A 24,003-nucleotide genomic window follows, 5' to 3' on the forward strand; every position below is an offset into this window, starting at 1 on the left:
AAGTTTCCTGTACATTGGAGGATTGAGCATCTGAACTCCACTTTACATCGGTCATATATCAGATCAGCATGGATGCCGCTTTTACTATTTCATCTTGGATCTCAGATGAGGACCAAGATGAGCACCAGCAGCAACAACACCAGCAGGAACAGCAGACTTCTCACTGACCTGCCGCTCCACAAGAGAGGGGGGGGATGAGCACAGGGGTGCATCTCGCAGCAGGGCATATAGGCAGAGGATCAGATTCCTGGACATGACTGACACCAGTGCCTCAGGAGGCTCAGGCTATCACGTCAGGTCGGAGCAGACATTTGTAGCCTGTTGGAAGACGACCTGCTGCCAAGTGGACCTAGTGGAGGCACGTTACCAGTGGCTCTCAAAGTCACATCGTTCCTTAACTTCTTTGCCTCAGGCTCCTTTCAAGGATCTGCAGGGGGTATTTGCAGGATCTCGCAGTCGGCCACCCACAAATGCATCACCCAGGTGACCGACGCCATGTTTGACAAGGCAGGCACTTATGTACACTTTGCCACCAATAAAGCCAGTCAGATTGAGTGGGCACTCGGTTTTGCGGCTCTGACTGGCTTACCACAGGTGCAGGGCATCATCAACTGCACACATGGCGATCAAGGCACCCCCAAGATCACCCAGGAGTGTTCGTGAACCGTAAGGGCTTCCACTCCCTCAATGTGCAGCTCGTCTGCAACCACAGAAAAATCATCATGCATGTGTGTGCCAGATTCTCAGGGAGCTGCCATGATTCTTTCATCTTGCGCCAGTCCACCCTGCCTCAGTTCTTCGGCTGGCTGCTTGGAGACAAGGGCTATCCACTGAAGACGTGACTGATGACACCCTTGAGGAGGCTAAGCAATGAGGCAGAAGAGTGCTACGATCAAAGCCAAATGATGATGAGATATGTAATAGAGCAAGCAATTAGGATGTTGAAGATGCGCTTCAGATGCCTGGACAGATCTGGAGGAGCCCTTCAATATGCACCTGCCAGGGTCTCCGGAATGATTGTGGTGTGCTGCGCTCTGCACAACAGAAAAGATTGGAGCTGCTGGAGGAGCAAAGTGCAGAGCACAGAGCCTCTTTGGAGGAGGAGAAACTTGATGTGGACGTGGCACTAGCCCAGCAGTGCACATTGCAGCCCGGGATGGCCTCACAATGGCACGATTTACAGTAGTTAGTTTGCACCATTGCACCCAGATGCTGACCAACTTTCCACACCTCCCCCCACCCCCCCCCCCCCACCACAAAGCAGTCCTAAAATGACCAAACCATTCCTGTCACACACACCCATTTAAGTCACGTCATGTCTTACCATTCATTATAACGGACAAGGCCACTTGCCAGGCAGAATGTAAAAATGGGCAAGACGGGAAAGTGGTGTAAAGAAATAAGTTTACGTTATTTGAACTCACATAAAATTAATGGTGAAACATTGCCCAACACACCCATGTGCATCTAGAATTCTTTCATCTTCCTCTTTCTACCACTTCTACGTGGTGCAACCACTGTAGCTTCAGCAGAGGTAGAGGCAGGTTGCTCACTTCCCTGCTCTGACTGTTCAGATGCTTTTGGCCAATGTCCTCTGGGTTTTGGAATATGAGGGCCCTGCCAAAAACTGCTCCTCCTGCACCTGTCCGGGGCAAATTCGGCCATCGGGAGATGAGACAGCATGTGGGGCTCTGACTGGACGGGGTGGGGGGCAACAGGGGAGAAGTGGAAGCACTTTGAGCAGAGTCCCCACTTCCATGTTCCCTCTCACCATCATCATTCTCATGGCCCACCCGCACTTCTCTGCTAGCAAGGAGCTGGATAGCACTTTGCCGCACATCAGTGGGCGATGTCTAGGTTTCTATCCATCCTAATTAAGGTGGCATTCAGAGTGTGCAAGCTGTTGGTGAGAGCAAGCATCCACTCATTTGAATGCCACGTGCAGGTGGCCACCCTTTCCAAGGACCTACACGTCATAGCCATGGTCTGCGATATCATGCCAGTCATGCTAGAGATGGACTCCTCTATACTCTCTGCAAGTGAGCCAGGCACATGCATTTTCTGTTGCTCCTCCAGAATTATCCTTTCGTCGACGAGGTTCAGCATCTTCATCCAGTTGAGCAGAGCTTGGGAGCATCCTGCTCCCTCCGACGAGGACTTTCCATTGCAGTCCCTGTCTGCACCATTTGTTCCTGCTCATGTGATGTACAAGACACCAGGTGACAACACTACTTTCTGACTTACTGGTTCCAGCGACATGTGTGTATCTGCGCTGGTGCTTGGTATGCATGGGTTGTGTGACGGTGCACCCTCAGAGTTAGCGACCTCCTCTGAGGAGTTGGCTTCCTCCTCTGTCTGGGGGACACTTGATGGACCTGTGGGAGAGTAAAGACATGAATCAGAACGTTTAAAAATGTTTTAAGGTAGCATTATGCATGATCATATTTCACTGGCTGCTGACATCAAGTCAACATGAGTGACTGTTGTATGCCATGCGGCCGAGAGATATTTAATTCCGTCACCAGGTAGCTGGGAGTTCCCAGTCTCTCCATCTCCCATAGGAACTCCGCAAATCTCCAATGCCTTCCCCTCTGCTGCAGTTAATGGTGGTATGACTGGAGGGCCACCTCCGGGTTCTCTGCCTCTCCCAGCTGTTCTGTGCTCTCTCCTCCTGCAAGGAGGGAACCAAGACACATTTGAGTGAGAGTCATGGAATGAGTGGAAGGGATGGATGAGCAACATCTGTAGAGGGTGACTATGAAGAAGAGGCATGACATTGCATTAAGATGAGGGCGAGTGTCAATGGTGGATGGTCAGATGGGGATGTGAGTAATTGCATAGACACAGATGGATGGGTGCACCTGCAAGGTAGGTTGGTGTGAGAAGTGGTGTGCAGGAGTCAGCTTGGGAAGGCAGAGTGAGGGGGTTGGGGTGACACGCAAATCAGGATGTAGTTGAATGTGGCATTGTACTCACCTTTCCTGGCTTTGAGAGGTCATTAAAGTGCTTCCTGCACTGGATCCACGATCTGGCTACCAAACTCCTGTTGCTCACTTCTGCTGCTATCTCCAGCCATGCCTTCTTGGTCTCTGCAGCTGCCCCCTTCCTCCAGTCAGCAGGGAACAGGACTTCTCTGCGGGTCCTGACTCCTTGGGGCAGGAGTTCCAGGGAGTGATCACTGAATCCAGGGGCAGCTTTTTGGCACTGAGCCTGCATTTTTTTATTCTGCAGCAATATAAATCTCTTTAGGGGCAAGCAATTGACTATCCACATAAACCACTCTCTTCTCCACCAAACTCTGTTGCACCTCCACCAACCTTCAACTGTCATCTGTGTATTGCTGCTTTAAATACCTGAGCTGAATTGCACCCATGTGTGACGTCACCACGCCCGCTCCTGTTAATTGGTCAGGAAACCCAGGAGTCAGATTCAAATGCAGTGGCTTCGTTACAAAGCCACTGCAAAATGCGCCGCTTCAACTTCCAGGTTCCCCACGTGATCCAGGGCTCCCCCGCTGCCAGCACATCGTAAAGGTAAAATTTCCAGCCCTAGTGTCAGAAGTGCGAGTTATGAGGAAAGGCAGGAGAAGCTTGGGTTTTTCAGCCTTCAAAGGAGGTGACCGAGTGATGATCTTCTAGTGGTATACAAGATATAACAGTTTGGAAAAGGTAAACCAAGAAATTTACTTTAGATTCCGAGAGTAGGACAAGGGGCCAGAGTTTCAAACTATTAAAAGGTAACTTTAGGACTGATATTAGGAAATTCTTCTTCACACAGACTGATCAATCCTTGGAATGGACTCCTGATAGAGTACTGGAGGCAAAAACCCTGGAATTATATAAGAACCAATTGGATGCTGCACTGGGGGATGCAAAACTTTAGACTTATTCTGGATGGATGAACTAAATTGGGCTGAATGGCTTTCCTCATCTGTAAGTACCTACAGAAATATTTGGAATAGGTTGCGGGTATTTTATTACCAGTTTTCTCCTTTCAATGGGAGTCAAATACTATCACTTTTACAAAACTGAAGACAGGTGTGTGAGGATTAAATGTTTTTATATTGTTTTTAAGAGGGGATGCAGCGACTATGACTATATCTACACCGGGAATCTCCTTGAGAGCTCTCCCAATCACCATTGTAACTTCGGCAAACACCCTGTATAGACACAGACATAGAAGATAGGAGGAGTAGGCCATTCAGCCCCTCGAGCCTGTTCCGCCATTTAATGAGATCATGGCTGATCATCCAAATTCAGTACCCTGTCCCTGCTTTCTCCCCATAGCCTTAAGAAATATATCTAACTCCTTCTTGAATATATTTATTGAATTGGCCTCAACTGCCTTCTGTGGTAGAGAATTCCACAGGTTCACCACTCTCTGGGTGAAGAAATTCCTCATCTCTGTCTTAAATGGCTTACCCCTTATCCTTAGACTGTGACCCCTGGTTCTGGACTCCCCTGCCATCGGGAACATCCTTCCTGCATCTAGTCTGTCTAGTCCCGTTAGAATTTTATGTTTCAATGAGATCCCCTCTCATTCTTCTAAACTCAAGCGAATATAAGCCTAATCGACCCAATCTCTCCTCATACGTCATTCCTGCCATCCCAGGTATCAGTCTGGTGAATCTTCACTGCACTCTCTCCATGGCAAGAACATCCTTCCTCAGATAAGGTGACCAAAACTGCACACAATACTCAAGATGTGGTCTCACCAAGGCCCTGTACAACTGCAGCAAGACATCCTTGTTCCTGTACTCGAATCCTCTCGCTATGAAGGCCAACATACCATTTGCCTTCTTAACCGCCTGCTGCATCTGCATGTTTACCTTCAGCGACTGGTGCACAAGGACACCCAGGTCTCGTTGCACTTTCCCTTTTCCCAATCTATTGCCGTTCAGCTAATAATCTGTCTTCCTGTTTTCACCACCGAAGTGGATAACCTCGCATTTATCCACATTATACTGCATTTACCAAGCATCTGCCCAATCACCCAACCTGTCCAAATCATACTGGAGTTTCTCTGCATTCTCCTCACAGCACACACACACACCCAGCTTTGTGTCATCTGCAAACTTGGAGATATTACATCTAGTTCCCTCGTCTAGATCATTTATATATATTATGATGATGAATAGCTGGGGTCCTAGCACCGATCCCTGCGGTACCCCACTAGTCACTGCCTGCCACTCGGAAAAAGACCCGTTTATTCCAACTCTTTAGTTCCTGTCTGCCAACCAGTTCTCTATCCAAGACAGTACCTTACCCCCAATCCCATGTGCTTTAACTTTGCACGCTAATCTCTTATGCGGGACCTTATCGAAAGCCTTCTGAAAGTCCAAATGCACCACATCCACTGGTTCTCCCTTATCTATTCTACAAGTTACATCCTCAAAAAATTCCAGTAGATTAGTCAAGCGTGATTTACCTTTTGTAAATCCATGTTGACTTTGTCCGATCCTGTCACTGTTTTCCAAGTGCTCTGCTATTACATCTTTTATAATGGATTCTAGCATTTTCTCCACTACCGATGTCAGACTTACCGGTCTATAATTCCCCATTTTCTCTCTACCACCTTTTTTAAATAGTGGGGTTACATTACCTACCTTCCAATCCATGGGAACTATTCCAGAGTCTATAGAATTTTGGAAGATGACCAGCAATGCATCTACTATTTCTAGGGCCATTTCCTTAAGTACCCTAGGATATAGATTATCAGGCCCTGGGGATTTATCAGCCTTCAATCCCGTCAATTTCCCTACAAATACTGATTTCATTCAATTCCTCCCTCTCATTAGACCCTATGTTCCCCGACATCTCTGGGAGGTTATTTGTATCCTCCTTTGTGAAGACAGAACCAAAGTATGTATTTAATTGGTCTGTCATTTCTTTGTTCCCCATTATAAATTCCCCTGATTCTGACTGCAAGGGACCTACGCTTGACTTCACCAATCTTTTTCTCTTCACATATCTATAGAAGCTTTTACAGCCAGTTTTTATGTTCCCTGTAAGCTTACTCTCATACTCTATTTTCCCCTTCTTAATTAATCCCTTTGTCCTCCTTTGCTGAATCCTAAACTGCTCCCAATCCTCAGGTTTGCTGCTTTTTCTGGCCAAATTATATGTCCTCTCCTTGGACCTTATGCTATCCTTAATTTCCCTTGTTAGCCACGGTTGAGTCACCTTTTTTGTTTTATTTTTATGCCAAACAGGGATGAACAAATTCTGTAGTTCATCCATGCGATCTATAAAGGTTTGCCATTGCCTATCCACCATCAACCCTTTAAGTAACGTTCCCCAATCCATCCTAGCCAACTTGTGCCTCATACCATCGTAGTTTCCTTTATTTAAATTCTGAGTCAACAACTTCTCTCTCCATTTTAATGAAGAATTCGATCATATTATGATCGCTCCTCCCCAAGGGGCCTCGCACAAGATTGCTAATTAATCCTTTCATTACATAATCCCCAGTCTAAGATGGCTTGATCTCTAGTTGGTTCCTCGACATATGGGTCCAGGAAGCCATCCCGTACACACTCTAGGAATTCCTCCTCCACAGTATTGTTACTAATTTGGTTAGCCCAATTTATATGTAGATTAAAGTCACCCATGATAACTGCTGCGCCCTTATTGCACGCGTCTCTAATTTCCCGTTTAATGCCATCCCCAACCTCAGCTTTACTGTTTGGGGGTCTGTATACAATTCCCACTAATGTTTTCTGCCCCATGGTATTTCTCAGCTTTGTCCATACAGATTCCACATCATCAGAGCTAATATCCTTCCTTACTATTGTGTTAATCTCCTCTTTAACCAGCAATGCTACCCCACCTCCTTTTTCTTTTTTCCTGTCCTTCCTGAATATTGAATACCCCTGGATGTTGAATTCCCAGACTTGGTCATCCTGGAGCCATTTCTCCGTAATCCCAATTATATCATATCTGTTTACATCTATTTGCGCAGCTAATTCATCCACCTTATTACGAATGCTCCTCGCATTAAGACACAAAGCCTTCAGGCTTGATTTTTTAACACTCTTAGGGCTAAAAATTCAGTTGGGCGCCATGCTCGCCTGGGCGCCGGAATTACCGCTGCGAGCGGAGCCACTTGCGCCATCCGGATATTCAGTTTCTGCGCCCCAAATGGAAACGGGCCGCTAAACGAGGCTTCCCGCACCCCGCTTGGGGCGCTGAAACTGAATTTCGGCGCGCTAAGGACCGCAGCGCCACACGCTGTGGCACGGCAGGCTGCGGTACTGCAGGCCTTCCTCCCACTGTTAAGGGGGAGGTGCCTGCAACAGCGCGATCCCCACTCGCGAGTGCCGGCAAATGAGCCCGGCACCAAGGAGAAGTGCCGGGCTCTCGGGAAACAGCCGGCAATGCTGTAAGAAAACTACTAGGCACTTGGTCTAGTAGTCCTTGACCCTTGCACCAGGGAGGCAACATACCATCCTGGAGTCTCGTTTGCGGCCGCAGAAACACCTATCTATTCCCCTTACAATAGAATCCCCTATCACTATAGCTCTCCCACTCTTTTTCCTCCCGTCCTGTGCAGCAGGACCACCCATGGTGCCAGGAAATTGGCTGCTGCTGCCTTCTCCCCGATAAGCCATCTCCCTCAACAATATCCAAAGTGGTATATCTGTTTGAAAGGGGGATGGCCACAGGGGACCCCTGCACTAACTGCCTGCGCCTACTGCTCTGCACGGTGGGCACCCATTCCCTTCCTGCCTGTGCAGCCTTTACCTGCGGTGTGACCAACTCCCTAAACGTGATATCCACGATGTGCTCAGCATCGCAAATGCTCCAGTATGTATCCATTCACAGCTCCAGCGCCGCAATGAGGTCTGTCAGTAGCTGCAGCTGGATACACTTCCCGCACACTGAACCCCCAATGAAATTCATGGCGCGGTTTACACTGACGTAAGAAAACTACTAGGCACTTGGTCTAAGCGTTAAACAAAGCTTTAATCAACTGTTTTACAACATGGAGGTCTAGTTGTGTCCTTCACTAGTTCCTGTTAAGAATGTCCTGCGCAAGCTGGGCCCATGCCCGAGCATTTATACTCTCCCTGGACAGTGCCACCCGTAGGCTGCTCAGTATTATTTCATAAGTCTTTCTTTCATGAATGACTGACTCATGTCACACTGTATATAAATGACTTGGAAGTGGGGACAGAAGCAAAACCCTCCCAATTTGCAGATGGTGCCAAACTAGATGAGACTGAAACAACAGGGAACAGGCTATTCTAATGCAGAAGGACAGAGGTCGATTAGGCTGATGAATGGTAGATGTCACCTACTGTTGGGAGAGGATAGTAACCAGTGGAAATATAAACTAATGAGATTATTCTACAGGAAACAACACAGCAGATGGGTTTGGGAGCACTGATAGATCACCGAAACCATCAGCACAATGTACAGCAGCAGTGAAAAGAGCAAGTAGGATCTTCGGTTGTATAGGAAGAGGAATAGAGCACAAATAGAGCGATTGAGTTAGTACATAGTGCTGGTTCAGCCCCACCTGGAGTACTGTGTACAATTCTGGCTAGTGTATTATAAGACCGAGACATTAAAGGCTTGGGGTAATCTCGAAGTATTTAACATCATCAAAGGGAGAGAAAAGGTAAGTATCAATGGACCCAATATTCCTGGGGTTAGAAAGGGTGCAAAGGAAGATATTTGTCGAAGGGGTGCAGAAATTAGAATAGAACTTGCATTTATATACTGCTTAATACAGTGTGGTTTTGTAAAGAGTAAATCATGTCTAACGAAACTTGTTGAATTTTCTGAGGAGGCAACTAAAGTGTTAGATAAGGGAGTGCCCTAATAATGATATTTATATGGAATTCCAGAAGGCATTCAATAAGGTTCCACAGAAGATATTGTTAACAAAAATTTGGGTTCGGGTACAGTCGAGGTCGATGGGGAAAGGTAGGGCAACCGAAGTCAGAGCTCCCTGGATGACGAAAGAAAGAGAGAGAGAGTAATATGAAGCAGAAAAAGGGGGCATATGACAAATGTCAGGTTGAGTATACAAGTGAGAACCAGGCTGAATATAGAAAGTTCAGAGGAGAAGTGAAAAAGAAAATAAGAGGGGCAAAGAGAGAGTATGAGAATAACTCTAGCATAAAAGGGAATCCAAAAGTCTTCTATAGGCATATAAATAATAAATGGGTATTAAGAGGGGTGGGGCCAATTTGGGACCAAAATGGAGACCTACACATGGAGGCAGAGGGCAGGGCTGAGGTACTAAATCAGTAATTTGCATCTGTCTTTACCAAGGAAGATGACATTGCCAAAGTCACAGTGAAAGAGGAGGCAATTGAGATACTGGATGCGATAAAAATTGATAAAGATGAGGTACTAGAAAGGCTGGCTGTACTTAAAGTTGATAAGTCACCAGGACCGGATGGGATGCATCCTAGGATGCGGAGGGAAGTAAAGGTGGAAATTGCGGAGGTACTGGCCATAATCTTCCAATCCTCCTTAGATACGGGGGTGGTACCAGAGGACTGGAGAATTGCAAAGGTTACACCCTTGTTCTAAAAAATGGTGTATGGATAAACCCAGCAACTATAGGCCAGTCAGTTTTACCTTGGTAGTGGGGAAGCTTTTAGAAATGATAATCCGGGACAAAATTGTCACTTGGATAAGTGTGGATTAATTTGTGAAGGAATAAGCAATATAACCTATTCAGAAAAATACACCATTCTATGAAAGAATTCTGGTGTTACTTAAACATGGCAAACTGGGTCTGGAAATCTAGAAACCTAATTATGAAAAAGCTGTGATAGCATTCTAGCTATTGAGATAAGTTGTTGACACGGAATCAATAACCTTATTGAAACAGAAGGTTAAAGGCTCCTGAAGTCTGAAACTTTGGGAACAAGACAATAGTTACCCGGTATAAGGTGCTCTAATTTACACCTCAAAGGAGCACATAAAAATAACAAACATCTGCCTTCAAGATGGGGGAGTAAAAACAAAAGTTGTAGTAGTAGGTGATAGTATCATTAGGGGGATAGATAGGATACTCTGCAGTCGAGACCGGGAGTCCCGAAGGCTGTGTTGCCTGCCCGGTGCCAGGGTTAAGGACATCTCTTCTGGGCTGGAAAGAAACTTGGAGTGGGAGGGGGAGGATCCAGTTGTTGTGGTCCATGTTGGTACAAACGACGTAGATAGGACAAGGAAAAAGGTTCTGTTAAAGGAGTATGAGCAGCTAGGGGGCAAATTAAAAAACAGAACCTCAAGGGTAATAATCTCTGGATTATTACCTGAGCCATGAGTGAATTTGGCTAGGATAAATAAAATTAAAGAGTTAAATGCGTGGTTCAAAGACTGGTGTGGCAGAAATGGGTTTTGCTTCTTGGGACACTGGCATCAGTACTGGGGCAAGAGGGAGCTCTTCCATTGGGACGGGCTTCACTTGGCCAGTGCTGGGACTAGAGTCCTGGCGAATCATATAACTAGGGCTGTAGAGGGCTTTAAACTAATTATTGGGGGGGAGGTTTCTAGAGAGCAAATAATAAAAATGACAACAGAGAAGGTCATAGACCTAGGTAGCAGTAGGGGAATTAAAAACCAGAGCGTGTCAGGAAGGGACAGAAGGTATGGAGTAAAAGGTAAAGTAGTAAAAGGGGAAAAAGCAGGAACTAAGTGTCACAAAACATATTTGAAAGTTCTCTATCTGAATGCACGTAGCATTCGTAACAAAATGGACGAGTTAACGGCACAAATAACTACATATGGGTATGATCTTGTGGCCATTACAGAAACATGGCTGCAGGGTGACCATGACTGGGAATTAAACATACCAGGGTATTTAACAATCAGGAAGGACAGACAGGAAGGAAGGGGAGGTGGGGTGGGTATGTTAATAAAGGAAGGAATCACTGTAATACAGAGAAATGATATTGGGTCAAAGGATCAGGATAGTGAAACAGTTTGGGTGGAGATGAGGAATAATAAGGAGAAAAAAACACTAGTGGGCGTAGTCTATAGGCCTCCTAACAGTTGTAACTCTGTTGGACGGAGTATTAATCAGGAAATAGTTGTGGCTTGTAATAAGGGAACAGCTATAATTATGGGGGATTTTAACTATCATATTAACTGGACAAATCAAATTGGGCAGGGCAGCCTTGAGGAAGAGTTCATTGAGTGTATTAGGGATGGGTTTCTTGAGCAGTATGTAACTGAACTGACCAGGGGGCAAGCAACCTTAGATCTGGTCCTGTGTAATGAGTCAGGATTAATTAACAATGTCCTAGTAAAGGATCCCCTTGGAATGAGTGACCATAACATGGTTGAATTCCATATTCAATTAGAGGGTGAGAAGGTTGGATCTCAAACAAGCGTACTGAGCTTGAATAAAGGAGACTATGAAGGTATGAGAGCGGAATTGATTAGGGTGGATTGGGAAAATAGATTAAAGGGTAAAACGGGACATGAGCAGTGGTGTACATTTAAGGAGTTATTTTACAACTTTCAAAAAAAATATATTCCACTGAGGAAAAAAGGGTGTAAAAGAAATGACAGCCATCCGTGGCTAAGTAAAGTAATTAAGGATAGTATCTGACTAAAAACAAGGGCATATAAGGTAGCCAAATCTAGTGGGAGGATAGAAGATTGGGAAGTCTTCAAAAGACAGCAAAAAATAACTAAACGATTGATTAAGAAAGGGAAGATAGATTATGAAAGTAAATGAGCAAAAAATATAAAAACAGATAGCAAGAGTTTCTATAGTTATATAAAAAGAAAAAGGGTGACTAAAGTAAATGTTGGTCCCTTAGAGGATGAGACCAGGAAATTAATGGTGGAAAACATGGAGATGGCAAAAACGCTGAACAAATATTTTGTTTCAGTCTTTACGGTAGAGGACACTAAGAATATCCCAACACTGGACAAACAGGGGGCTCTAGGGGGGGAGGAGCTAAATACGATTAAAATAACTAAAGAATTGGTACTCGGTAAAATAATGGGACTCAAGGCGGATAAATTCCCTGGACCTGATGGCTTACATCCTAGGGTCTTGAGGGAAGTGGCGGTAGGGATTGTGGATGCATTGGTAATAATTTTCCAAAACTCCCTGGACTCAGCAAAGGTCCCAGCAGATTGGAAAACTGCTAATGTAACACCCTTATTTAAAAAGGGTAGTAGGCAGAAGGCTGGAAACTATAGACCGGTTAGCCTAACATCTGTGGTTGGTAAAATTTTGGAGTCCATTATTAAGGAGACAGTAACGGGACATTTGGATAAACATAATTTAATAGGACAAAGTCAGCATGGTTTTATGAAGGGGAAGTCACGTTTGACAAATTTGCTTGAGTTCTTTGAGGACGTAACATACAGGGTGGATAAAGGGGAACCAGTGGACGTAGTGTATTTAGACTTCCAAAAGGCATTTGACAAGGTGCCACACAAAAGATTATTGCTCAAGATAAAAAATCACGGGATTGGGGGTAATGTTCTGGCATGGGTGGAGGATTGGTTATCTAACAGAAAGCAGAGAGTTGGGATAAATAGTTCATTCTCAGACTGGCAATCAGTAACTAGTGGTGTTCTGCAGGAGTCAGTGCTGGGACCCCAACTCTTTACAATCTATATTAACAATTTGGAGGGGACCGAGTGTAACATATCAAAGTTTGCAGATGATACAAAGATGGGAGGGAAAGTAGTGAGTGAGGAAGACATAAAAAACCTGCAAAGGGACATAGACAGGCTAAGTAAGTGGGCAGAGATTTGGCAGATGGAATACAATACTGGAAAGTGTGAGGTTATGCACTTTGGCAGGAAAAATCGTAGAGCAAGCTATTATCTTAATGGCAAGAAACTGGAAAGTACTGCAGTACAAAGGGATCCGGGGGTCTTGGTGCACGAAACTCAAAAAGTTAGTATGCAGGTGCAGCAGGTGATCAAGAAGGCCAATGGATTGTTGGCTTTTATTGCTAGGGGGATAGAATATAAAAACAGGGAGGTATTGCTGCAGTTATACAAGGTATTGGTGAGACCGCACCTGGAATACTGCATACAGTTTTGGTGTCCATACTTAAGAAAAGACATACTTGCTCTCGAGGCAGTACAAAGAAGGTTCACTCAGTAAATTCGGGGATGAGGGGGTGGACATATGAGGAGAGGTTGAGTAGATTGGGACTCTACTCATTGGAGTTCAGAAGAATGAGAGGCGATCTTATTGAAACATATAAGATTGTGAAGGGGCTCGATCGGGTGGATGCGGTGAGGATGTTCCCAATGATGGGTGAAACTAGAACTAGGGGGCATAATCTTAGAATAAGGTGCTGCTCTTTCAAAACTGAGATGAGGAGAAACTTCTTCACTCAGAGGGTAGTAAATCTATGGAGTTTATTGCCCCAGAAAGCTGTGGAAGCTATATCAATAAATACATTTAAAACAGAAATAGACAGTTTCCTAGAAGTAAAGGGAATTAGGGGTTATGGGGAGCGGGCAGGAAATTGGACATGAGTCTAGGTTCGGATCGGTCATGGCCCCGTGGGTGGCGGAGCGGGCCCAGGGGCCATGTAGCATGGTCCTGCTCCTACTTCTTGTGTTCCAATTCTGTCTTAGATTTCAGGAGATGGTTCTATTTACAGGGATTAGTGGAGACCTCGGGAACAGACTGCCAGCTAGGAGTCCTTCAAGAGTAAATTGGGCCTGTTCCTGGCTGGGGTGGAGATCATCTTTTACAGAAGGTAAGTACTGCAGGAAATACAGGGACAGAGTGATCTCCTGGACGAGTTTCGATCGCCTAGATGGGTCGGAGAGGGATTTCCCAGATTTTTCTCCCAAATTGGTCATTGGGTTTTTATCTGGTTTTTCGCCTCTCCCGGGAGATCACATGGGTTCGGGTGGGATGGAGAGTGGAAGTAGATTTGAGGTTAGGATCAGATCAGCCATGATCTTATTGAATAGCGGAGCAGGCTCGAGGGGCCGGTTGGCCTACTCCTGCTCCTATTTCTTATGTTCATAAAAATGATACCAAGTAAAGCGCACCTGCTGTTACACCGTTTTTTATGATAAATTTAGAACACCTAGAGAAGAGACATAATTCTGTAGTGCTACCAGCTGAGGTGACTAAGAACTGCAGGGGTCAGCAGAAAAATGACTAGAGATAATTAGCTTACATCAGCAGAAAACACCACTGGAAAAAGGGTATAAATATTGAAGTCTCAAATGGGATAATAGACTCGCTTAAAGGGGGCAAAGCGATTCTCGGCTTCAGAGCTAGCTCTGTAAGTCTACAACTCTTTGTACCTCGGGGATCAAGGTACTGTATTTGATTTTGGTGGCTATTCCTGAATAAACTTTTAAGAACTGTAAAACTGTAGCGAAGTTAAGATTTGAGAGTAAGGATCTCTGATAAGATTGTAAAGCTTTCTCTTTTTGGAACTGATAATGTTGCGATTGACTCACCAACTGTAAATTATATGTCGGTTGTTTAATAAATCTATATATTTTTAGAATTGTCTCACAATACTTCTGTATCAAACTCGCAAACTCAATCTCTGTACACTCTTTGGTGAGGAGTTGCAGAATTCTGGGGGAGTTTTCTGGACCCTCGTAATATCCAGAACGTTACAGTCTAGCTAAACGTATTAAAAGTGCTATCTGGAGGATGGTAACATTTTCAGGTTGTTACTTTCCTTTCGGGAGAAATAGTCTGGACCTTTAGACCCAATTAAGTGTCTTTAGGATTCGGCTACCTCAAACTTTAGTTGAAAGTGAGTGTCTGAGGAATACGCCTGTTCCGGGGCAGCCCTAAAAGACTAGTAATTATCCTTTCAAATTAAGGAAAGCTAGCATGGATTTATTAAAGGCAAATCAAGTTTAACTTGATCGAGTTTTTGATTAGGTAACAGAGAGGGTTGATGAGGGCAATGCGGTTGATGTGGTGTGCATGGACTTCCAAAAGGCGTTTGATAAAGTGCCACATAATTAGTTTGCCAGCAAAGTTGAAGCCCATGGAATAAAAAGGACAGGAAACAGAATGAGGGTGAACGGTTGTGTTTCGGACTGGAGGGAGGTATACAGTGGTGTTCCCCAGGAGTGGGTATTAGGACCACTGCTTTTCTTGATATATATTAATGACTTGGACTTGGGTGTACAGGGTACAATTTCAAAATTTGCAGATGATACAAAACTTGGAAGTATAGTGAACAGTGAGGAGGATAGTGATAGACTTCAAGAGGACATAGACAGGTTAGTGGAATGGGCAGACACGTGGCAGATGAAATTTAACGTAGAAAAGTGTGAAGTGATACATTTTGGTAGGATGAACGAGGTAATATAAACTAAAGGGTACAATTCTAAAGAGGGTGCATGAACAGAGAGACCTGGGGGTATATGTGCACAAATCGTTGAAGGTGGCAGGGCAGGTTGCGAAACAGTTAAAAAAGCATATGGGATCCTGGACTTCATAAATAGAGGCATAGAGTACAAAAGCAAGGAAATTATGATGAATCTTTATAAAACGCTGGTCCAGCCTCAGATGGAGTACTGTGTCCAATGCTGGGCACCGCACTTTAGGAAGGATGTGAAGGCCTTAGAGAGGGTGCAGAAAAGATTTACAAGAATGGTTCCAGGGATAGACTGGAGGAGCTGGGGTTGTTCTCCTTAGAGCAGAGAAGATTGAGAGGAGATTTGATAGAGGTGTTCAAAATCATGAGGGGTCTAGACAGAGTAGATAGAGAAACTGTTCCCATTAGCGGAAGGGTCGAGAATCAGAGGATACAGATTTGAGGTGTTTGGCAGAAGAACCAAAAGCGACATGAGGAAAAACCTTTTTACACAACGAGTGGTTAGGATCTGGAATACACTGCCTGAGAGGATGGTTGTGGCAGATTCAATCGTGGCTTTCAAAAGGGAATTGGATAAGTACCTGAGGGAAACATTTTTGCAGGGCTACAGGGAAAGGGCAGGGGAGTGGGACTAGCTGAAGTGCTCTTGCAGGGAGCCAACAAGAGCTCAATGGGCCGAATGGCCTCCTTCTGTACTGTAACCATTCTATGATTCTATGAAAAATGAGAGCACATGGAATTGGAGGCAACCTATTGACATGGGTGGGAATTGGTTAGGAGGTACGAGACAGAGAGTCGGGATAATGGGTATGTACTCCAATTGGCAGAATGTGATTAGTGGTGTCCCTCAGGGATTTGTACTGGGGCTTCACAGTTTTGCACTTTTTTTTTATAAATGACTTAGATGAATGAAGAGAGAGCCATTTATCCAAGTTTGCTGACAACACCAAGTTAGGTGGCACTGTAAATAGTGTAGATGGGAGCAGAAAGTTGCAAAGGGAGATTGATAGGTTAAGTGAGTGGGCAAAACTGTGGCAGATGGTGTTCAATGTGAGAAAGTGTGAGGTCATCCACCATGGATCCAAGAAAGATAGATCAGAGTCTTTTCTATATGGCGAGAAACTAGGAACTGTGGAGGAGCAGAGAGATTTAGGGGTTCAAGTATAGAAATCATTGAAACTCATGGACAGGTACAAAAAATAATTAAAAAGGTGAAAAGATAATGGCCTTTATCTCAAGGGGACTGGAATACAAAGGGTGGAAGTGATGTTACAGCTGTAGAGCGCTCCGGTTAGACTCTATTTAGAGTACGGTGTTCACTTCTGGGCATCACACCTCAGGAAGGATACATTGGTCTCGGAGAGGGTGCAGCGCAGATTCACCAGAATGATACCGGGGCTATGTGGGTTAAATTATGAAGACAGGTTGCATAGACTAGGCTTCTTTTCCCTCGAGTATAGAAGATTAAGGGGATCTAATTGAGGTGTTTTAAGATGATTAAAGGGGTTGATAGGGTAGATAGAAACTATTTCCTCTGGTGGGGGAGCCCAGAACAGGGGGCATAATCTTAAAATGAGAGCTCGGCCATTCAGGGGTGATGACAGGAAGCACCTTCTTCACACAAAGGATAGTGACAATCTGGCACTCTTCCCCCCCACCCAAAAAAAAGCGGTTGAGGCTAGGTTAATTGAAAATTTCAAAACTTAGATCGATTTTTGTTAGGCAAGGGTATTAAGGGTTACGGAACCAAGGTGGGTAGATGGAGTTGATACAGATCAGCCATGATCTAATTGAATGGCGGAATAGGGTCGAGTGGCTGAATGGCCTACTCCTGTTCCTTAACAATCAATTAATTTCTATTATTTAGGCAAACACGATAGCCAATTTTCACACAGCAAGGTCTCGCAAACAGCAAATGATCAGTTAATCTGCTGTTTTTGGTGGTGTTCGTTGAGGGAGGAACGTTGAACCAGGATACCAGGAGAACTCCTTACTAGTCTTTGAATAGTGTCATGGAATCTTTTACGTGCAATTGAACAGGCTGACAGGGCCACAGTTTAACATCTCAAGCAAAAGGCAGCACCTCTGACAATACAGCACTCCTTCAGTACTGCAGTGAAGTGTAATCTAGATAATGTGCCCAAATTCGAGATATAAAGAACACACTGCCTCCCCATAATAGTAACTCAAACATCTGCTTCAAAAATCTGTGACTTGGAACTTGAATCGCCCAGGGCTACATTCAAAATTACAACACACTTAAAAAAAAACTTCAGCAGTTCACAGCCAAGTTACTAGATCTAGAAAACCATGGGATAGAACAGTAAGGAGAGAAAATGGTGTGGACCTACCGTTGGTCGAGTGAGAAACCACACCGGTTTTGGAAATCCTAAAGTCTACTGTTCACTCAGTCACCTTGCAACTGAAGGGAACGGCAAAAAATGACTTTATGATACTTATGGGACAATAGTGGGGCGACAGGGCAACACTAGAATGGAATGCCTTTATATAGAAATGGAGAAATCAGATTCCATTTCAACCTTTATCTATGCCAGGCTTATTGGATTCTCCACCTCCTGGACTCCAAAAAAAACACTTCTATTTCTCGATATATCTCCCATCATTCAAGATGTGTGCCTCTGAATTTACCTGTGCCTTTTCTTCAATCTCTCAGATACCCATTTTGTCACTGCTTCACCTTGGAAATTTGTTTTGTGTTCATCCTATTCCCCAACAAAGGGACGTCATTCTGCTCTTCAAATTTCTACCCTGCTTCTCTTACACCAAGACATGGAAAAAGCTGCTCCTAGCTCGGAAATTAATCGGCAACCTTAAAAGTTCTTGGCTAAAAATATTACCATTATATGGCCTCTCCCCAAAGCTATGTTTCATGGTTACCTAGTTCCCACTTGTGCTGTTATTGGCTCAATCTCTAACTTTTTCATTAGCTCTGGCTCATCAGACCTCAATCCTTTTTCCCCCTTTCATACTCTATCTTCTTCATATTAGTTACCTCTTCCATTTATGATCTAACCTTATCCATTCTAGACTCTCAAACTTCCTTCAGATTTCACATTTCAGATCTCACAACCTCCAGTTTTCTCCCAGTGCAATGTCTGAATCTTTCCATCTTGACCTTCTCCATGCTCTTAAATGGAGCAATGAAAATATAGTTTTTCAGCACCACGAATACACTTTCTTCTTGGCTCTCACAAATTTAAACAACTGCTGCCTCCTTCCATTAATTGCTTACCTTCGTCCTCCTTCACATTCTTGGCCACATTATCTCTTCTGCATAAAATGGAATGCCAGTCTCCTCTCTTATTAAAGTTGCTTGGAAGTTCAGTTTCTTTCAGCCTGCACTGTTCCGCTTATCCACCAGCCTCATCCGCGATGATCATCCTCATCGTCACATCCCTCAATAGTCTTGCTCCTCCCTCCTGCACTCTTTGGTTCTCCAACTCGGCTTTCTGTGCTTCCCATTCTGCCACCTCCCCCCCCCGCCCCCCCAATCCCTCCACCCCACTATTGGTAGCAGAGCCTTTGGCCAACTTGGCACTACTCTCTAACTCCATTCCTAAATCCCGCTGCCTCTATACTTCTCTGTCCTCTTTTAAAAAGCTTCCACCACTCATCTTTTGACCTAGTTCTTAGTCACTTCTCCTAAACCCCCTTCCACGGCTCAGTGTTTATTCCTCCTCTTTCTCTTCTGTAAAACATCTTGGGATGTTTGTTATGTAAAGGAAGGATGTAAGCGTACAATATTATTGTGGTAGTACAGGTTTAGCCGGGAGGTGGCCTCCCTGCAGGAGACATAACACCAGCTGTCAGGATCTGTCAAAAGGGCTGACATGTACTGCAGTTACACCAGGCAATAATGTTCAGTAAATGAGCAAGAGCCGCTCCATGTGGCAGCCTTGGATATTCTATTAATGGGAACCTGATTGAAATGCCAGGAAGTTGCTGTGGAGTGGGTGCAATGACCCTTAACCTGCACATGGGCCTCATCCCTGCAAGGTGGCAACAGTTTAGGATGCACTAAACCCTTGATTTTGCCAGCTGCTGCTTTGTCACCAGTTTAACTTGGGCTCTTGCACCATAATAAATGCCAAGGCTGTATAAATTTCTCAGAGAAATAGTCCGAACCAATTAAGGATGTGTAAGCATTTATATAATAGAAACATTCTGGTTCTGACTTATGTAGCAGCAGATAAAATGATGGGACAATTTCTTGACCAAAATAAACCTGGATGCATTAACTTGTCAAGAACTAAAGTAAAGGTCCTAATTGAAAACCAGTGGGGAACTAAATGTGCATCCATAAATGGTCATCAACAGGTGATCTTTTCATGATCTAAATACAAATAATGAAATATTGAAATAGCGCAACACAAATCTAAATTAGACTATGTTTTAAACCAATGTTGGACAGATGCTGGAGATATTTCAGATTATGCAAGACAGCAAATGAGATAGGACTAACCCTCTTAGCAGAGCATCTCTGTACAAACTTCATCCATTTTATGTTATAAAGTTCGGTTCGTGAATGCCAATATTTGATCTCCAAACTGTGAGGAAATCATTCCTGGAGGCTGCCAAGTTGACACAGCCTGTGTCTTCAAAAAGAAACATGGGAGCTGATGGCTTTCCAGAGAGGCAAACAAATCTCTGGACACCCTAACTTCTGAAAATGGCCTAAACTACCTCCAGTTGGATGTTTGACCGTTGAGAGTGAGATAACTAATGATCACCTTCCACTACAAAAACAAAATACTACAGATGTTGGAAATCTGAAATAAAAACAGGAAATGCTGGAAATACTCAGCAGGTCAGGCAGCACAGCATCTGTGGAGAGAGAAACAGAGTTAACGTTTCTCTCTCCACAGATGCTGCCTGACCTGCTAAGTATTTCCAACATTTTCTGTTTCTATTTCACCTTCCATTACATTGTCTTCCCCAGCTAAAGTGAGAGTGTAATTTCATGACCCAGACACGAGAGCACTAGTAGCATCCAGCAGGAGCAAATTCTCTCCTCTTCGATGAAGTTGTATTCTGCTTGCTATTTGACTGGTTCTATTAATGGGGGCGGGGGTTGTGGAGTTCACTGAGTGTGCAGTTACATCAAAAGTGGCTGTGTTCATCAAATCTAAAATTCCTAAATAACCTTTTGCTGGGTCGACACCCCTTCCTATACAGAGTTATCAAATTCCCAAGTACTGTAAAGTGATCTGAAGGCAGAAAAACCTTGCCGAGAACAATGCCCCTAAGGATATGGTAATACAGTGGGTATGCCAGTTATGAAATTTAAATAAATGAATCTGGTAATTTTTGGACCTGCACTGGAGGAAAAAAGTGACCATGAAAGCTACTGCATTGTCATAAAAACCTATTTCACCAATATCCTTCAGGGAAGGGAACCCGCTGTCCCTACATGTGATACTAGTCCACAGGACATAGTTGAATTTTAGGTCCAATTGCCTGATGTACCAGATGCATTGTAAGCAACTCAAGTTGTAAAAACAATTGATACCTCAAGAAAGCACCCACTACCAACTTCTCAGGGCAATTAGGGATGGGCAATAAATGCAGCATTGCCAACATCGAAGATACAGATATTAAAAAAATAAAATGTTGCTGGGATTGTAACCGAGACTTCTTGGTGTATATTAATTTTCTGCCACATATCTTCACTAGCAGACCTCAAGCATTGAGCTCTGTTGAGTCAATCATCCAGGGTAGATATAAAGGGAGATGTTGCCTCCGGAGATGCACTGTGACACGGTGAAAGCCTCAAGTCTTGGAGAGTCAAAAAGGAGAAAACTGTACTGATAACTTTCCCCTCATTATAATGTTGGAAGAGTGCATCATTTTTATTATTGCACATCATGTATAAGGAATGTTATGCAGCAGCGATTAGACCATTATATTACTTGTTGATAAAACAGGGATCATAAAGCTCTACCTAACAACCTTACATAAACTATGATGCACTTTGAGAAGTTTGTGATTGTTTACATACAAATATTCTTGGACATTCCTCCCCCTGCCCCCACTCTCCCAATAAAACTGTACAGGATACTATTTTACCACATTCACTAGCTTTGCCAAGTTTAAAAAAAAAATCTGATAATATCTTCATCCAGGAAAGAATGTCCTCAAGATTGGTAAAAATCCAAGAACAAATCGAGCTATGACAATTGTTCCTGAAAGGCTGGACATGACCTACATTACTCCCTTCTTTTGATGAAAGCGTTCAGACATTTTTATTTGACTTTTAACAAAATATAAACATAGTACTTTTGTTTCCATGTTTATCCAGAACAGTATTGTATAAGGACCTGCATTTACAAATTAAACACAGCCTTCAGTCGAAGACTATTAACTGTAACTCCAGCTGTACCTATATTAATAGCGGTTTCCTGCTTGTCTCCTGTCAGGATCCAAATTTTGATGTCTGCTTTGGATAATGTTTCTATGGTTTCAGGAACTTTGTCTTGTAGTCTATCTTCAATTGCTGTAGCTCCAAGCAACTGCAGATTCTATTAAAACGACATGAAAAGTAATTAGTAGCAGGACAAATAGATAAGCATGTCAAAGGATTTATCTCAGTAAGTGCAACCATGTGGATATGTGGTTTGCAATTTTCAGCAAACTTGAATTCCACATTGTCGAACTTGTCCAGTTAACCACCCAATTTTAACCACATTTAGCAATGTTCCCTGGTATAGCTCTACTAAACTCAAAGGGTATACATTTTACAGCTGTTGAGTGCCACCAATGTGACCTAAAAATACAATACTGACTAAACATTAAGATCCATTTGTTCCTTCCTCGTAGTCTCTAGTAGCTTATTGACTGCTAATGACACCATTAGGTAACTGGATTGGAGGAAATATTAAGCTTGATGGTTTGAAGGAACTGATTTTTTAGTAGTTAGTCGTCAACTCAAAATGCTTCAACATCAACAATGAAGGTTAATTTAGTTTCTTTGTTCAATCAGGGTTCTTTTGACAATTACCCCAGGAAATAACAAGCATTTGTTTTTTGAACAAAAATACTGAAAAGGCATTTGGATAATGCCAAGCTTGCCTAATTCCATGCAATTTTAGCCAATTTTGTTCAGTGGCATTTTATTTTTCATTTGTGGAATTCATCATTTGTGCTGCACACCTTCCCCAACCTGAGAATATGAAATCGAGAGCTGCTTCCATATGGCTGCCGACGTTGCTCTGTACCTGCCCGCTAGGAGGTGCGTGATAGTGGCCTGAGGTGACTTTCCTCATTCCCTGTGGTAAGGATTCACTCTTCACTCAAACTAACTGTGGTCAAAATCAGGAACTTGCCACGTTGTTAAACAAAACTGTTTGCTGATGTCAACTATGGAAACGTCAGGAAGTGGTGCAATCAGAAATCCTGCATATTGGGCTTTATTCTGTCCTGGATGTTAACCATGAGAAATGCCAGGAAAATACAGTACTAGCTGAGTATACATCAGCATTGCAAAATTACCATTTCTTGGATAGTCAGTAATCGTTATACAAAACCTTTTAAAACACTGGTTAGCCCCAGCTGGAGTATTGTGTTCAATTCTGGGCACCACACTTTAGGAAGGATGTCAAGGCCTTGGAGAGGGTGGTGGAGATAGAAACATAGAAGATAGGAGCAGGAGTAGGCCATTTGGCCCCTTGAGCCTGCTCCGCCATTCAATGCAATCATGGCTGATCATCCAAATTCAGTACCCGGTCCCTGCTTTTTCCCCATACCCCTTGATACCTTTAGCCTTAAGAAATATATCCAACTCCTTCTTGAATATATTTAATGAATTGGCCTCTACTGCCTTCTGTGGTAGAGAATTCCACAGGTTCAACACTCTCTGGGTGAAGAAATTCCTCCACATCTCTGTCCTAAATGGCCTACCCCTTATCCTTAGACTGTGACCCCTGGTTCTGGGCTCCCCGACCATCGGGAACATCCTTCCTGCATCTGGTCTGTCTAGTCCTGTCAGAATTTTATAAGTTTCAATGAGATCCCCTCTCATTCTTCTAAACTCCAGCGAGCACAAGCCCAATCGACCCAATCTCTCCTCATAAGTCATTCCTGCCATCCCAGGTATCAGCCTGGTGAATCTTCGCTGAACTCCTTCCATGGCAAGAACATCCTTCCTCAGATAAGGCGACCAAAACTGCACACAATACTCAAGATGTGGTCTCACCAAGGCCCTGTACAACTGCAGCAAGACATCCTTGTTCCTGTACTCAAACCCTCTCGCTACAAAGGCCAACATACCATTTGCCTTCTTAACCGCCTGCTGCACCTGCATGCTTACCTTCAGCGACTGGTGCACAAGGACACCCAGGTCTCGTTGCACTTCCCCTTCTCCCAATCTATTGCCATTCAGATAATAATCTGCCTTCCTGTTTTTGACACCAAAGTGATAACCTCACATTTATCCACATTATATTGCACCTGCCATGCTTCTGCCCAATCACCCAACCTGCCCAAATCATCCTGGAGTTTCTCGGCATCCTCCTCACAGCACACACACCCACCCAGCTTTGTGTCGTTTGCAAATTAGGAGATATTACATCTAGTTCCCTTGTCTAGATCATTAATATATATTGTGAATAGCTGGGGTCCCAGGACCGATCCCTACGGTACCCCACTAGTCACTGCCTGCCACTCAGAAAAAGACC

The 24,003-nt window shown here is 43.9% G+C and overlaps 1 protein-coding gene across 2 annotated transcripts in view; it reads right to left on the bottom strand.

The window, feature by feature from the left end:
• atp8a1 (ATPase phospholipid transporting 8A1) overlaps positions 1-24,003 on the bottom strand; it is a 546,817-nt gene that overhangs the window by 166,588 nt on the left and 356,226 nt on the right. For both annotated transcript variants that reach the window (XM_085969404.1, XM_085969397.1), the window contains one exon: positions 21,711-21,849. In XM_085969404.1, the coding sequence (XP_085825530.1) occupies positions 21,711-21,849 (139 nt within the window). The remainder of the gene's footprint in view (positions 1-21,710; positions 21,850-24,003) is intronic.

Source organism: Somniosus microcephalus, chromosome 2 (genome assembly GCF_052327205.1).
Source record: "Somniosus microcephalus isolate GS21.2 chromosome 2, FLI_Smic_1.0, whole genome shotgun sequence".
NCBI lineage: Eukaryota > Metazoa > Chordata > Chondrichthyes > Squaliformes > Somniosidae > Somniosus > Somniosus microcephalus.